At 46.3% G+C, this 11,848-nt stretch overlaps 2 protein-coding genes across 3 annotated transcripts; both read right to left on the bottom strand.

Annotated features, from left to right (window-relative positions):
• Positions 1-138: 138 nt before the first annotated feature.
• On the bottom strand, positions 139-7,174 carry LOC307230837 (activin receptor type-1B-like). Of its 2 annotated transcripts, XM_080001288.1 has the most exons (9): positions 7,037-7,174; positions 4,769-5,014; positions 4,198-4,464; positions 3,818-4,048; positions 2,791-2,958; positions 2,126-2,282; positions 1,874-1,998; positions 1,662-1,792; positions 139-635 (listed from the first exon to the last, which is right to left on the bottom strand). In XM_080001288.1, the coding sequence occupies exons 1-9, from the start codon at positions 7,098-7,100 to the stop codon at positions 510-512; spliced, it is 1,515 nt and encodes a 504-aa protein (XP_079857414.1). In that variant the 5' UTR covers positions 7,101-7,174; the 3' UTR covers positions 139-509. The 2 variants fall into 2 exon arrangements, with proteins under 2 accessions (XP_079857414.1, XP_079857413.1); XM_080001287.1 differs by having other exon boundaries at positions 1,662-1,998.
• A 1,248-nt stretch (positions 7,175-8,422) lies between these two features.
• On the bottom strand, positions 8,423-11,041 carry ankrd33ab (ankyrin repeat domain 33Ab; the record flags this gene model as incomplete). Its single annotated transcript, XM_080001147.1, has 4 exons — positions 8,423-9,267; positions 10,270-10,410; positions 10,535-10,664; positions 10,775-11,041. 4 exons carry the CDS (start codon positions 11,039-11,041, stop codon positions 8,423-8,425), a joined length of 1,383 nt encoding a protein of 460 aa, XP_079857273.1.
• Between the last annotated feature and the right edge of the window lie 807 nt (positions 11,042-11,848).

The following is an 11,848-nucleotide window of genomic DNA, read 5'->3' as shown; positions in this document are numbered from 1 at the left end:
ACCACTCGCTATGTACAAGCAGGGTGATCAGCATCCAGTGAAGACAACTATAGAAAATCAATACAACCTACAGGAGAGCACTGGAATACACACCATCTAGCCACTTTGAATTGCTATAATTCATCGAAGAAAGCAGTTTTGAGGAAAGGGATTACTTAAAAAAAAAAAAGTTCACTTATTACATATTCTGTTATTCATCATTGCATAGCCGTATACAGCAGTTCTCTGTCCGCAACCTTATTGATAGTGTGTAGGAGGGTCTGCGAGGCTGGAGGGTGGGCTCCAATAGGGGTTGAGGACAGGAGAGGCGTTCTCAGTAGTTTAGCTGGGTCAAAGAGGTAGGGCTTTCTGAAACTCAGTTTTCAGGCTTCAAATCTGGCAGGAGTGTTGACGCAGGAATATTTTACAATTATCTTTCATTGCTTGTCGGCTTTTGCTCCTTTCACTTTGTGCATTCTCAAAGGCCCCCCGGTGTCTTGCGGCGCGAGGTGCTTCGTGCTCCGTTCACTTTATACTTTAATGTCTTCCTGAACGCTGAGCTGGGAAAGGGTCTTTTTGATACGCAGGGCTGTTAGACGGGCAGCGCCGTTAGCGTACCAACACTCCCTCATTATCTTGCCCATTACACGCAGGGCCTGCAACAGGTTGAGGGAGAAAAAGGGAAGTTGTGTTAAATGACGAGCACATCAACATAGAGTACAACAGATTCAATATGCCCAGTATTTAAAACTGACGAACTAACAGTGGGACGAATACAGTGGTACTTTGACTTACGAGTTTAATTCGTTCCGTGACAGAGCTCGTAATTCAATCTGCTCGTATAGCAAATACATTTTCTCCATTGAAATTAATTGAAATGCCATTCATCCGTTCCAGCCCCCCTTAAAAACACCCCAATTTTTTTCTGTAACGTGTTTTCTAATAAAAACAATTTTTATTTATAAATAACAAATATTGTATATAAACATAATAAAACACAATAAAAGAGAATGTGTAGATCATTTTTGCCTTCTCGCAGATGATACCCTCCGTCACGCTATCTCCTGCGAGCTGCTTCTCCGTCAACCACACCCACAGCAGATTCTCCATCTTTTCATGGACGGCGGTCCGCAGCTTAGACATTATTTCAACGCCCTTGGCTGACGTGGTACCCTTTATCGTCTCCTTCTGCTTCAGTACGGTACATATGGTAGAAGTGCTACACTCGCACTGCCTCGCCAATTCCATCACAAGCACACCTCGCTCATGCTTTTCTATTATTTTGCGCTTTAAGTCGATGGACATCATCCGCTTCTTCTTCTCAGCACTGACTTTGCTCGGACCCGTGGTTCGAATTTTATTTTATTTTTTTCGCAAAATAACTGCACAAAAAGCACAAACCGCGAGCAGATAACACAAAAGCGATGCTTCCACACTCGGGTGACGACGTGAAGTGAAGGAATGAGACGCGGGACGCTGACCACGGCCACCAGCGGCGGTGCACCTGAAGCTCGCTCCTCGTAACTCTGATTTATGCACGCAAATCAATAAAAAAAAACAAAAAAACAACGGAGCGACTGCTCGTAACTCGGAAAACTCGTACGTTAGTGCGCTCGTAACTCAAGGTACCACTGTACGTTGTTTTGATGAATCCATCACTTTTTTTCTTTTTACCCCCCTACCTCATAGCTCTGCCACCAGTTTGGGACATTGGGTCGAAGTTTTTGGTCACAGACCACCTTCCTCATATCCTCTATGGAGGGGTCAGAAGGGACCAAGTCGTAGTAGGGCAGCTGGTAATCCTCGTGGATACCTGCAGGGACAGTTTGGGCTCGGTCAGCGGCGTGCTCGGGGCCACTAAAGCAGGGGTAGGAGGGGGAGGAGACAGTCTGACCTCCACTGTTGCAGCGGCGCGCTATCTCCCAGTAAACCAGCCCCAAAGCGTAGATATCGGCACATTTAAACGAGTCGAAGTGCCTCATGTTTATGCTCTCATCCAGAACCTCCGGGGCCATGTACCTGGGTGAGGTGAAAACAGTCCCCAACCCCATGTCAAGTGATACTCACTGAAGGCAACAAGGTCTCCAAAAGCACGGTGAGCGATTGACCCGGTGGTGGTCGCGCCGGCGCGCTGGGGCGGACAAACCTTTTGGTGCCCACCCTCTGGTTGGGGGCGATGTCGATGGTGTCCGAGGCGGACTCGTGGCGCACGGCCAGGCCCAGGTCGGCGATGGCGCAGGTGCAGTTCTTCTTCACGAGGATGTTCTTGGACTTGAGGTCTCTGTGGGCTATGCCCGGCTTTCCTGTGAAGACGCCCAGCAACCAGAGCATCGTCGGCGCATTCTTATTATTCGAACAATTAACGATCGACTCCCTGTAAATCTGTCCCGGCGAAAGGAAAAGAAACGCAAGTGTCCTCTGATCTTTTTTTTTTGGAGGCAGTAACTGTAAATGCTTAGCTTGATTCAATAACCTGTTTAGGCTGAGCAAAAACCCTGATTAGAGTCATTGTTTGTCCTCTCCACTCGGGCGGGGGATGACTCTGCAAATGATACGTAAGCACTTAGCCCGACATCCACTTAAGCAATGGAAATGAAACGAAACCCTTGCCACCAAACCTTGAATCAGGCATGTCATTATCATTAATTTTCTCAAAATGTGGACATTCTACACTCGCCTTATTTCGTTCCGTTTGGAAGCTCGTGTGCACCTCTCCCAAAGTCGGGAGCCTCCGATCGACAAAAGCGGACGCGCACCTTGGGTTAAGAACGTGCGCGCAGGCGGTGCGCAGACAGGCACACAATACACAACCTTGAGTTCCCAGGATCTCCATGTGCAGATGTGCCAGGCCGCTGGCTGCGGACAGCGCCAGCTTGATCATGCCCTCGATGGTGACGGGGTAGCGGTTCAGGTAGTCAAACATCGATCCGTGTTCGTGGTAATCTGACACCAGCCACAGCTGGGTCCATGTGCCGTTATCTGAGCAGGGGCCAGGATTGAGGGGGGAGACCGTTAGAATTGAAATATAGCGACGACCCAACAAATAGCAAACATGTACTGCAGGCTCGGGCTATCGTGCAAAATGTCAACGTAACATAATGCGGCAAATGTGGTCTCCCTGTTCCAGAAGTGCAGGATCTATTATTAACAATTATTTACACAAAAACATCAGGTTTTCTTTTTGACTAAATTAAGTCCCTTAGCAACGGAAAGAAACGGAGAGACGTGCGTCCCCACTGTCCTGACAGTGGAGTCCCTTATCTCGGTTGTGTTTAAAATCTCTCTTTCATACGTGGAGGAAACAAACAAAATTTAAAAAGATCCAAAATAAAAAGGAGAAAAACAAACAAACAAACAAAAAAAAAACCTCCACTCCAATTCTCTGAGTTAGGTTTACGTTTTTCATTTTCATACAAGTAAGAAACTAAGGAAATTAAATAAATCTAATTATTTTTCTAGGACATATATTGCTGTATTATGAGCACAAGATTTGCATACAGAGCGGGGAAGTGAGATCTGATCACAGGTGCTTACTTGACAGCTGTGAGCGGAGAGGGCGAGAGCCCCCCCCCCCGCTTCCTCTAAGAGGTAAACTTCACTAACACCGTTTCAATGCGGTCATTATTTATTTATTTATTTATTTATTTATTTATTTATTTCTAATCGTTTGTCATCAACGTCAATCACGATCGATGGAGTCGATCTCTGACTGACGATTTAATCGTAAATCTGCCAGAGCCTGCAAACAAGACGTATGACTTGGTTTGTAAAAATGTGTGTCTCTTCTAGAACTGGCAAAGGGGGGGAGGGGGATATCTTAGGATGTCAGGAGGGCTACCTTTGTTATCTGCAGCTATGAAGCCCAGGATGTTCTCATGGCGGAGCATTATGGTCTGGTAGATTTCAGCCTCGCGGAACCAAGAGCGCTCTTCTCTGGAAGAGAAGATCTTCACCGCCACGTCGCCACCCCGCCAGCGGCCCCGCCACACTTCCCCAAATCGTCCCTTCCCAATGATCTCTTGCAACACGATTGTCCGGGCCACAGTCCGCTGTACGAACAGAGGCAAACCTGCTCGGGAAAGAGAAAAAAACAACAAAAAAAAGAAAAACCTCATCAGGCTGCTATGAGTTCAATCATTTAAACATACAAATTTTCTAACCAGTAAAAAAGAATCTATTTCCCCAACAAAGAGGTGTATTCTGATGGTATTCACTGACCAGAACCGGAGCCAGAGGTGGACAGATCGTAGATGAGGTCCTGCAGGGTCTTGTCCTTGGTCAGGTACAGGTGGTCACAGGACGGGTCCTCCACCTCCAGCCTCTGCCTGTGGCTGTAGGCCCTCTGGTGGTACTGGAACAGGAACATGGCCACCATCAGCAGCAAACACAGCAGGAACACCGGCCCTGCGATCACAGCGACCAGCTCCACCGGACCCCATGTTCCTTCTGCTCCGAGGCCTTCCCCGAGGGCTGACCGCGACGTTGCTACGACAAGCGGAGAATGAGGAGAGGGTTCATATGGACCATGCTGCCGTTCGATACAACGGGGAGACCTCTTTGGACAACCTTTGGATATTAACTGGCATTAAGCTAAATTCATCTAGTACTACTTCAGTCTCAAGGCAGTTTATGTTCCAGCTTGTTCATTTTCTAAAAACTGCGAGGTAATTTAATATTGTTAACCTAATCGCATCTCAAAATTGAATTGATTATTTGTGGGGTTTTTTACCCCGTGCCCAACAATGGGTAATCGTGAGCATGTGTGTTGTATTATATCCCGAGCTCTCACCAGAGGGTACTTTAAGGTCAATGCTGTTGCAGTAATCTGTGTAACAGCAGTGGATATTGAGCAGACCCTCGGCGCTCCGGCAGTAGAACGGCTGTCCAAGAGGAACCAGGTTGTCCCGCGTGATGCAGGTACGAATGCGTTGCTCTTGGCCGTCAATAAAGGAAATGGACACCATGCAGGCGCCATCCGTCTCACACTGAAGGCCGCTCTTCTTACACTGGGCTGTGGTGCAGTTACACCAAATAGCTGTAGAGAGGAAAACAACACCACAGGCTGAACTCTTTGGAAGAGCGAATATTTTCTCTGAATACCTAGACACATAGTAAAGACGACCAACAAAAAATAAATAAACGCCGAGAAAATAAATTCTTAAAAAAATGTCTTACAATCTCAGACAACAACTGCGACACAACATTTTTGAGTTGAGTAGGAAAAAAAAAAACACACATCCAAATCCCCATCGTGACCAACCTCTGACTCATGACAGTCAGAGGCTCTGGGACGGGGCTGATCAAACGCTGAACGGATCACACTCATCATTCATCATTCCAGTCCACTCCAAACAGTGAGCAAATCACTTTAAAGCCTTAAAAAACTAAATGTTGGCTTGAATGCTATCAGCACCTCTGAAAGCAAGCATCACGTGCTAATACTGATGTATAAATATTGCCGTCTTTGCTTTAACAGGTTGCATGAAAGCGGCCATTGAGGAGGGCAGGTGACAATTACGTTTAACGTTTACGGAAATCTCACACCGCTCCTCTGGTTGGCGTGGTTATCATGGTATAAAGGTGCTATACAAATAAAGGTCATTATTATTATTATTATTATTATTATAGGCCATTACACATGTGTATGTGGAGAGAAACTGTGTCAACCTGAGGAGCTGGTGGCGCCACACGGTGCAGTGACACGTCGAACGGGTGTTTATGGTGAACCCCGTGAAACAGCCTCCAAACATTAGCGGAGTGAGCACAACCGACGCGGCGACGGTACCACACGTCGTGATAGAAATAAGGGCCCGCGCTCCATCAACGCAGGTGTGGCCTGAACATACACACCAGGGGTTTCGCTGCACTTTGGTATTTACACTTTGGGGGGGGGGGTTGTTTTGGGTTTTTTTTTTTTTAGTTCCAAAACCAAACGCCACGTCTGGCGGTGGGTTAAACCAACGACAAAGACCAAGACCAAACGTGGGCTTCCCCACGACAAACCGGGCCCAGTTACGAACTCCTCCACAGCCGGACTGTGACTCGGGTCCACAAAGTTCAAACGGAACAACGGTCTTTGGGGTGATCTGGCGGTGGTTTCCAGGCGCTCGCAGCACCGGCGGCCTCCGCTCTTTAAGTGGACCAGGGCGACGAGAGTCCCCCCCACCCCCAAACACCACCACAAGGCGTGGGTTCTCCCTGGGGGTCAGCGTTGGCTCGGCACCCGTGGGTTGTTACGGAAAGAGGAATTTAAATGCAAAAGAAATTGTGTTTTTTGGACATATCTCCATGGCACCGCACTCAGTTGAGCATTTGTTGTTGTTGTTGTTGTTTTTTGGAGGGAAACAACCAGCGCCGGGACAACGGGGTCGGGGGTCAGGTGATCATCAACCATGCACCCAAATATCAAATGTACTGGCTGTTGTTGTTTTTTGTTTTGGCAAAAACACAAAACGGCTTTTGTAATATTGTTGAGACTGTTCAAGACAGATTGTTTGCGACAGTTTAAGGCAGACTTATTTGTTCCTAATCGTAATTTTTTTTTATTTTATTTTTTTAGAGGAAACAATTCAACTAACAACGATATAACGGCGGGGATTTAGCTCGTTCGCCCCGTTTTAAAATCGTATGATTTTCAACAATTTGGCCCGAAAAACAACAGCATTGTTCGCGTCCGACATCCATAACCGGCTGTCCAACCGGGACCGAGTCAACCGGTGTGGTAAACGCGGTTAAACGCGATGATTTCGGTGAAACTGAAAGACATGACGAGCTCAGGTGAGTGAACGACCAGGGCTCTGCCTCCGAAAAAGCACGGCAGCGAAACCCCGGCGTCCACGCGGCGCCCCCGACCGGTCCTTTAACATTGTTCCACGGAGCGGACACGCGTTGACTCGACGTGTTTTCGCCTGACGGACGCGTTTCCCGGGCTCGCACCGTGCCCGTTCGCTGTCGAGCCAGCGAAGCTAACGTGCTAGCGCTAGCTCAAATCCGTGCGCCATGTTGACAGAGCGAGCGCCGCGTCGCCGAACGCGCTAATACGCGCAAACACACTCACCGCCGCAGGTTCCGCAGAGGACGGCGTGGAAAACAATGGCGAGCAACAGCTGTACGTTATCCATGGTCAATAAATACCCAATGCATCGCACTAACACGACGGCGTTTCGCTAGGAGTAGAGGTAGGCAGCCACCGTGGAGTGGACTGCCCCTCCTGGACCATGCCCCGCCAACAGGCTGCAGCACGGAGGACAAATGTCATGTTAATGCCACGTTAATGTCATGTCTGTCCGAGATGAGAGGCTGAATATGAGGCTTTGATTTTCATTTTCCTCTATATCCTTACTTGGATTTATATATCACCCCCCAGTTGCCATATCTAGATTGTAATTTCCTCTATTCTAGTTTTTATGTTAGCTGAGCTTTTTCTTTCACACAGTGTGATGAATCGAATTGTTTGATAGATGTTTGCCACTGTTGGGGATATTTTAGGGATGAACGCTCCTCAATTTCCCATGTACATGCGTTTTTCATTGCCCGACGGAACAATCGTAGAACAACATGACGTGTGTGTGTGTGTGTGTGTGCGTGCGTGCGTGCGTGCGTGCGTTTTGGTTTGGTACTTTCGTTTATGTTGCACTACATAAAACTTGTCGGAGTAAAGTACTTGAGTCTATTCACTGGTAGTACTCTAATTACAAATGCACATTTTGATCAGTTTTTGTGTCACCCTGTTGTCTTTATTTATTTACACAAAACAAAATGCATTTTAACCTTTGACCATAACCTCTTCTTAACGTCATCGACTGTTCTGTCTGTTCTAACCAACGCCTCTACCCCCTTGGTCTTATATGTATATCGACATTACAAATGGCCGTTTCTCGAATATGTCTTGCCTCATGAAAATAAGTGTCATCCCCAAAATATTGTTAAATTATTGATATTGAGGTCTAAAGTATTGTGATATTGGATTTGTCAATATGCAGGAAATAAGGAAAAGGAATCAATGGATGGAGCATTTATTCATCAGTCAAGTGTAAAGTGAGACATAGTTACATCCCCTTAGTCTCCAAACTAACAAAAGTAAAATAGTAAACAAATTATTCAAGATGTTGTCTTTTAAACGCTAAATAGATAGATCGATTTTTACAAAAAGTAATTTTGTTCCAATGTGAACATTGGAAAATATAATTATATTCATCCTTTTATCATTTTGAACTACCAATTTCATTACAGAACCTGTGTTTTCCCATCGTTTAATTGCTTAGGTAGCTCAGCCGATTCCATATTTTGGATCCTGGCGGCAGAGCTTTTTTTTTTCCCCCACATCAAGAAAAATACATTTCTCTGTCCACTCAGTCCAGGGTAGATCCTTGCTACGCCACACTTTAAAACAGTGCATGTCAGGGAGAGTTCTTTCTGGGCCTGATTCCAACAGCTCAGTTTGTTATTTCTTCTTGGCCTTTTTGTCCTTTTCTCTTTTCTCCTTTTTGTCCTTTTCTCTTTTCTCCTTTTTGTCATTTTCGTTCTCGGCCTTCTTCTTCTCCTCTTTAAGCACTTTGTACCTCCACTGCGGAGGCTCCAAGTAGCCCGTCTGCTTCTTCTTCTTCTTCTTCTTCTCTTTCTTGGGCGTGGCGTCTGCGGACCGACTGACGTTAATCTGGGGAATGCAGCCCGAGGGGAATACACTGTTCCTCCGCGCTAAACCGCGGGGGATGAAGGAGGTCACCTTGGTGGAGGCCAGAGACAGCATGCTGCCCCGCCGCTCGGCCTCGGCGCAGCAGGCGGTGGCGATGGAGTCCGACGAGGGGACGGAGGGAGGGATGAGGGACACGGAGCCGTCGCTGTGGCACACGGCACCCACCTCCACCTCCCGGAGCGTGTATTTCCGGACGAGCTCGGGGACGGCCAGGCGCCGCTTCCCCACCTCAGGGGGGCTGGTGGGGCAGAGGGGATGGCAGCCGGTGGTCACCAGTGGGCTGTGGATGCCGGTGGTCATGCGCACCATGTGGTCCAGGACCCCGTTGTCCTGGGGGTCACGGGGAATGCGGAAGCTGAAGGTGTTTTTTAGCCGCTGGGTGATCTTCTCCGACGCGGTTCTTTCGGCGGTGGCTTTGGTCACCCTGTGCCCGAGCTCCGGCCACTCGGGGACATAGCTCTCGCAGAACTGCTCCGCTTTGGGTCGCAGGATTAGGCGACGGATGCGGAACGAAGTGTCATAACGGCCCGTTGTCAGCGCCCAGTCCATGGCGCATTTACCGCGCGTGGCGTCCACTGCATATATGTCAGCCCCTGAAAGGTGCATGAGATAGGAAAAAGTTAATAACCGTTAAATACCGCTCAACATAGTGTAGGTATTGAAACACATAATGTGGCGATCCAAAATTAGGGACCTTTTTTCACTGTGTATGCATGCAATGTTGTGTTTCATGTCATACAGTTATTCTCTGATCAGTACAGTCCATTGATCACCTGTTATCCGCTTTCTTAAATTTCGCAAAATATGTCACTCATGCGTTGATGTCTTGAATAGGGCCTATTTAGCTAACACTTATTTGTATTCCGTCAATACAAAAATTCATGAACTGAGCCACCTATTGGTTAAAAAGAGTCCTTGGTCATTTCTATTTATCACGGTTTCCGTTTTGCATCCCAATTTATCAGAGCAGTATTATTGTAACAATACTTTGTTTTTATAACAAAGAAACCACTCATATGCAGAGATTAAAATAAACCTTCTTAAAGCTAATCTGCTGCGTGCAAATCCTGACAAATCACAGATGGAAAGGTGTTTTCCTGTCCTCAGAATGAACCCTGTAAACTGGCGGTCACTGATTCATTACCCCTAGCATTAATTTTGCCCTGGAAAGAGTTATTTTAATATGTTGTTAAACATTAGTATTCGTAAAATAATTTGATGGTGTTGAATTTTATAATCGAACAGTAGGTTTTGTGCTACTAATAAATGTTGGAAAGAAAGTATGAGCTCAGTGCTCAACTTAACCAACAAATCTGAGCTACATTTTAAGAGGAATCCTCATTTAAACTTCCAGATCCATTTTTTTTAAATTAATTTAGCAATTAATTAATAAAATACAGACCACTGACCGATAAATTGATTGTAGGTGGAGCTATTTTTTAGAATATGAACCTGTTTAGCCTGTGGCTTTTATCTCTGGTGATGGTACTATAGTCTCCGGGATTTAACAACAGGCTGAATGTACAAAAGGTAAAATAGTAAAGAATCTTAAACAGTGGTTTTATTTGAACGTTTATGAGTTACATCCTACATACCAGCCATGATCAGGGCTGCAACAATGTCATTGCGTCCCGTCATCGCGGCCTTGATGAGAGCTGTGAAGCCCCGGCAATCCCTTATTTCAGCGTCAGCACCGGGAAAATAGTTCAGGAGATACATTACTGTGCACACATGACCTAAAAAGACAGAAAATACATAGTGAGAAGCAGTTTATATAACAGCGGCCATGACACCATGAGTTAAATGTGACAATATTTGATGGTTGAGACAGCTGCTTTTGTGTCTCATAAAAGGTCTTGCCTGCTTGGGAAGCGATCATCAATGCGGTGTTGCCTTCATTGTCTTGAACATTAATGTCTAGAAAGGGACAACTGTGAAGTCCATACACAATGTCCAAAAAGCCTTTACAGCAAGCCACCATTAAGCCGTTCTGTTGGAGAATGGGAAAACAATAAATGAAACTTGAAAGTCTAAGCCGATATGCGCAAAGCCCTTGGTCGGTCAGTAGTTATGAAAATTGGCCCGTCATGAGATCCTCACCCAGCCATTTATGTCCACCTCCTCCACCTCGTCTTTGGTGACCCCCCTCTCCAGAATCCTGCGGAGGGAGTGGAGCTGGTTGCGAGCGCACGCTTTGTATAGTGTTGCCGCCGGGGACCCGTTTGCGGCCTCCCGCCTGTAGTTTGGAAGCACCGAGTCGTCAGAGAGAAGGCTGTCTGAATCGGACCCTCCTCCGAACAGGGACACCTCCGATCCGTCCTCGTCGGGGCCGGGGCCCAGGTGAGGGTCCTCAGCTGCCGCAGCCATCCACCCGCCTCAAAGAACCCAGCTACGGAGCCGGTGAGACTGAGCTGTACTCTCTGGCAACATCTGCAAGGAGGTAATAACAGGAACATGTCAGACGGTATTCTGGTTAATAATGATGGCAATAATGAGGAAGACTACAATTACGGACGTGTATAATTGATATAAAATAAATGCAGTACACCGTAAGTAAAAGGTGTGTAAAATGGAAGAGGGTGCATTAAATAAGTGATAATAGTAATAAAATGGTAATAAAATAATAGTAATGAATAATAATAGAATCAGTAATTATAGATGTTCTTATAACATCATAATGCATAACGTGTAATATAATGAACATTAGTAGGAACAAGCAGTTAAAACACATGGTTCCTCTTTGTGTTGGGGGTTTTCCAGGATGGCCCGTAGTCCTGTCAGCAGTGAAGTGGTGCTTTACAGTGGGACAAGCAGGGACGTGACAGGGTTCACACAGTCATCTCTGTCATTATGTGGGCGTGGCTCCATGGCCTTTTCTGTTGAGTAAGTGGATCAGTATTTCTAAGTAGTAAGCTTTGCTAAACTTGGGTCTAAATAAGGAACAACCCCCTTCAACAATAAGTTCTGTCACACGTGGTCCAGACAGACTCTCCTGAAATAACTGGCATGTTTGTTTCATTATATTTTGGGTTAGGGTTAGGGTTAGGGTTAGGTTTGTTTGTTTATTCACTGCAATTTTACCTGTGCATACTGTATATTCCATTTCCATTCATGCGAGGAATGCGTGATCTTCTGTACTGTACCGAACACTCACATTTTAGCGTGAACCTGCAT

The sequence above is a fragment of the Zeus faber genome (genome assembly GCF_960531495.2).
Source record: "Zeus faber genome assembly, chromosome: 5".
NCBI classification, from domain to species: Eukaryota; Metazoa; Chordata; class Actinopteri; order Zeiformes; family Zeidae; genus Zeus; species Zeus faber.
The sequence above is the reverse complement of the archived record's forward strand: the minus strand, read 5'-3'. Positions and strand labels throughout refer to the sequence as shown.

Coding starts and splice junctions, on each gene's coding strand:
- LOC307230837 (XM_080001287.1), bottom strand. CDS start 7,100: ATGGATAACGTACAGCTGTTGCTCGCCATTGTTTTCCACGCCGTCCTC. Junction 2,283..2,790: donor GGAGATCCTGGGAACTCAAG/GTTGTGTATTGT, acceptor GCGTCTTCACAG/GAAAGCCGGGCATAGCCCAC. Junction 636..1,661: donor ACTGGTGGCAGAGCTATGAG/GTAGGGGGGTAA, acceptor AACCTGTTGCAG/GCCCTGCGTGTAATGGGCAA.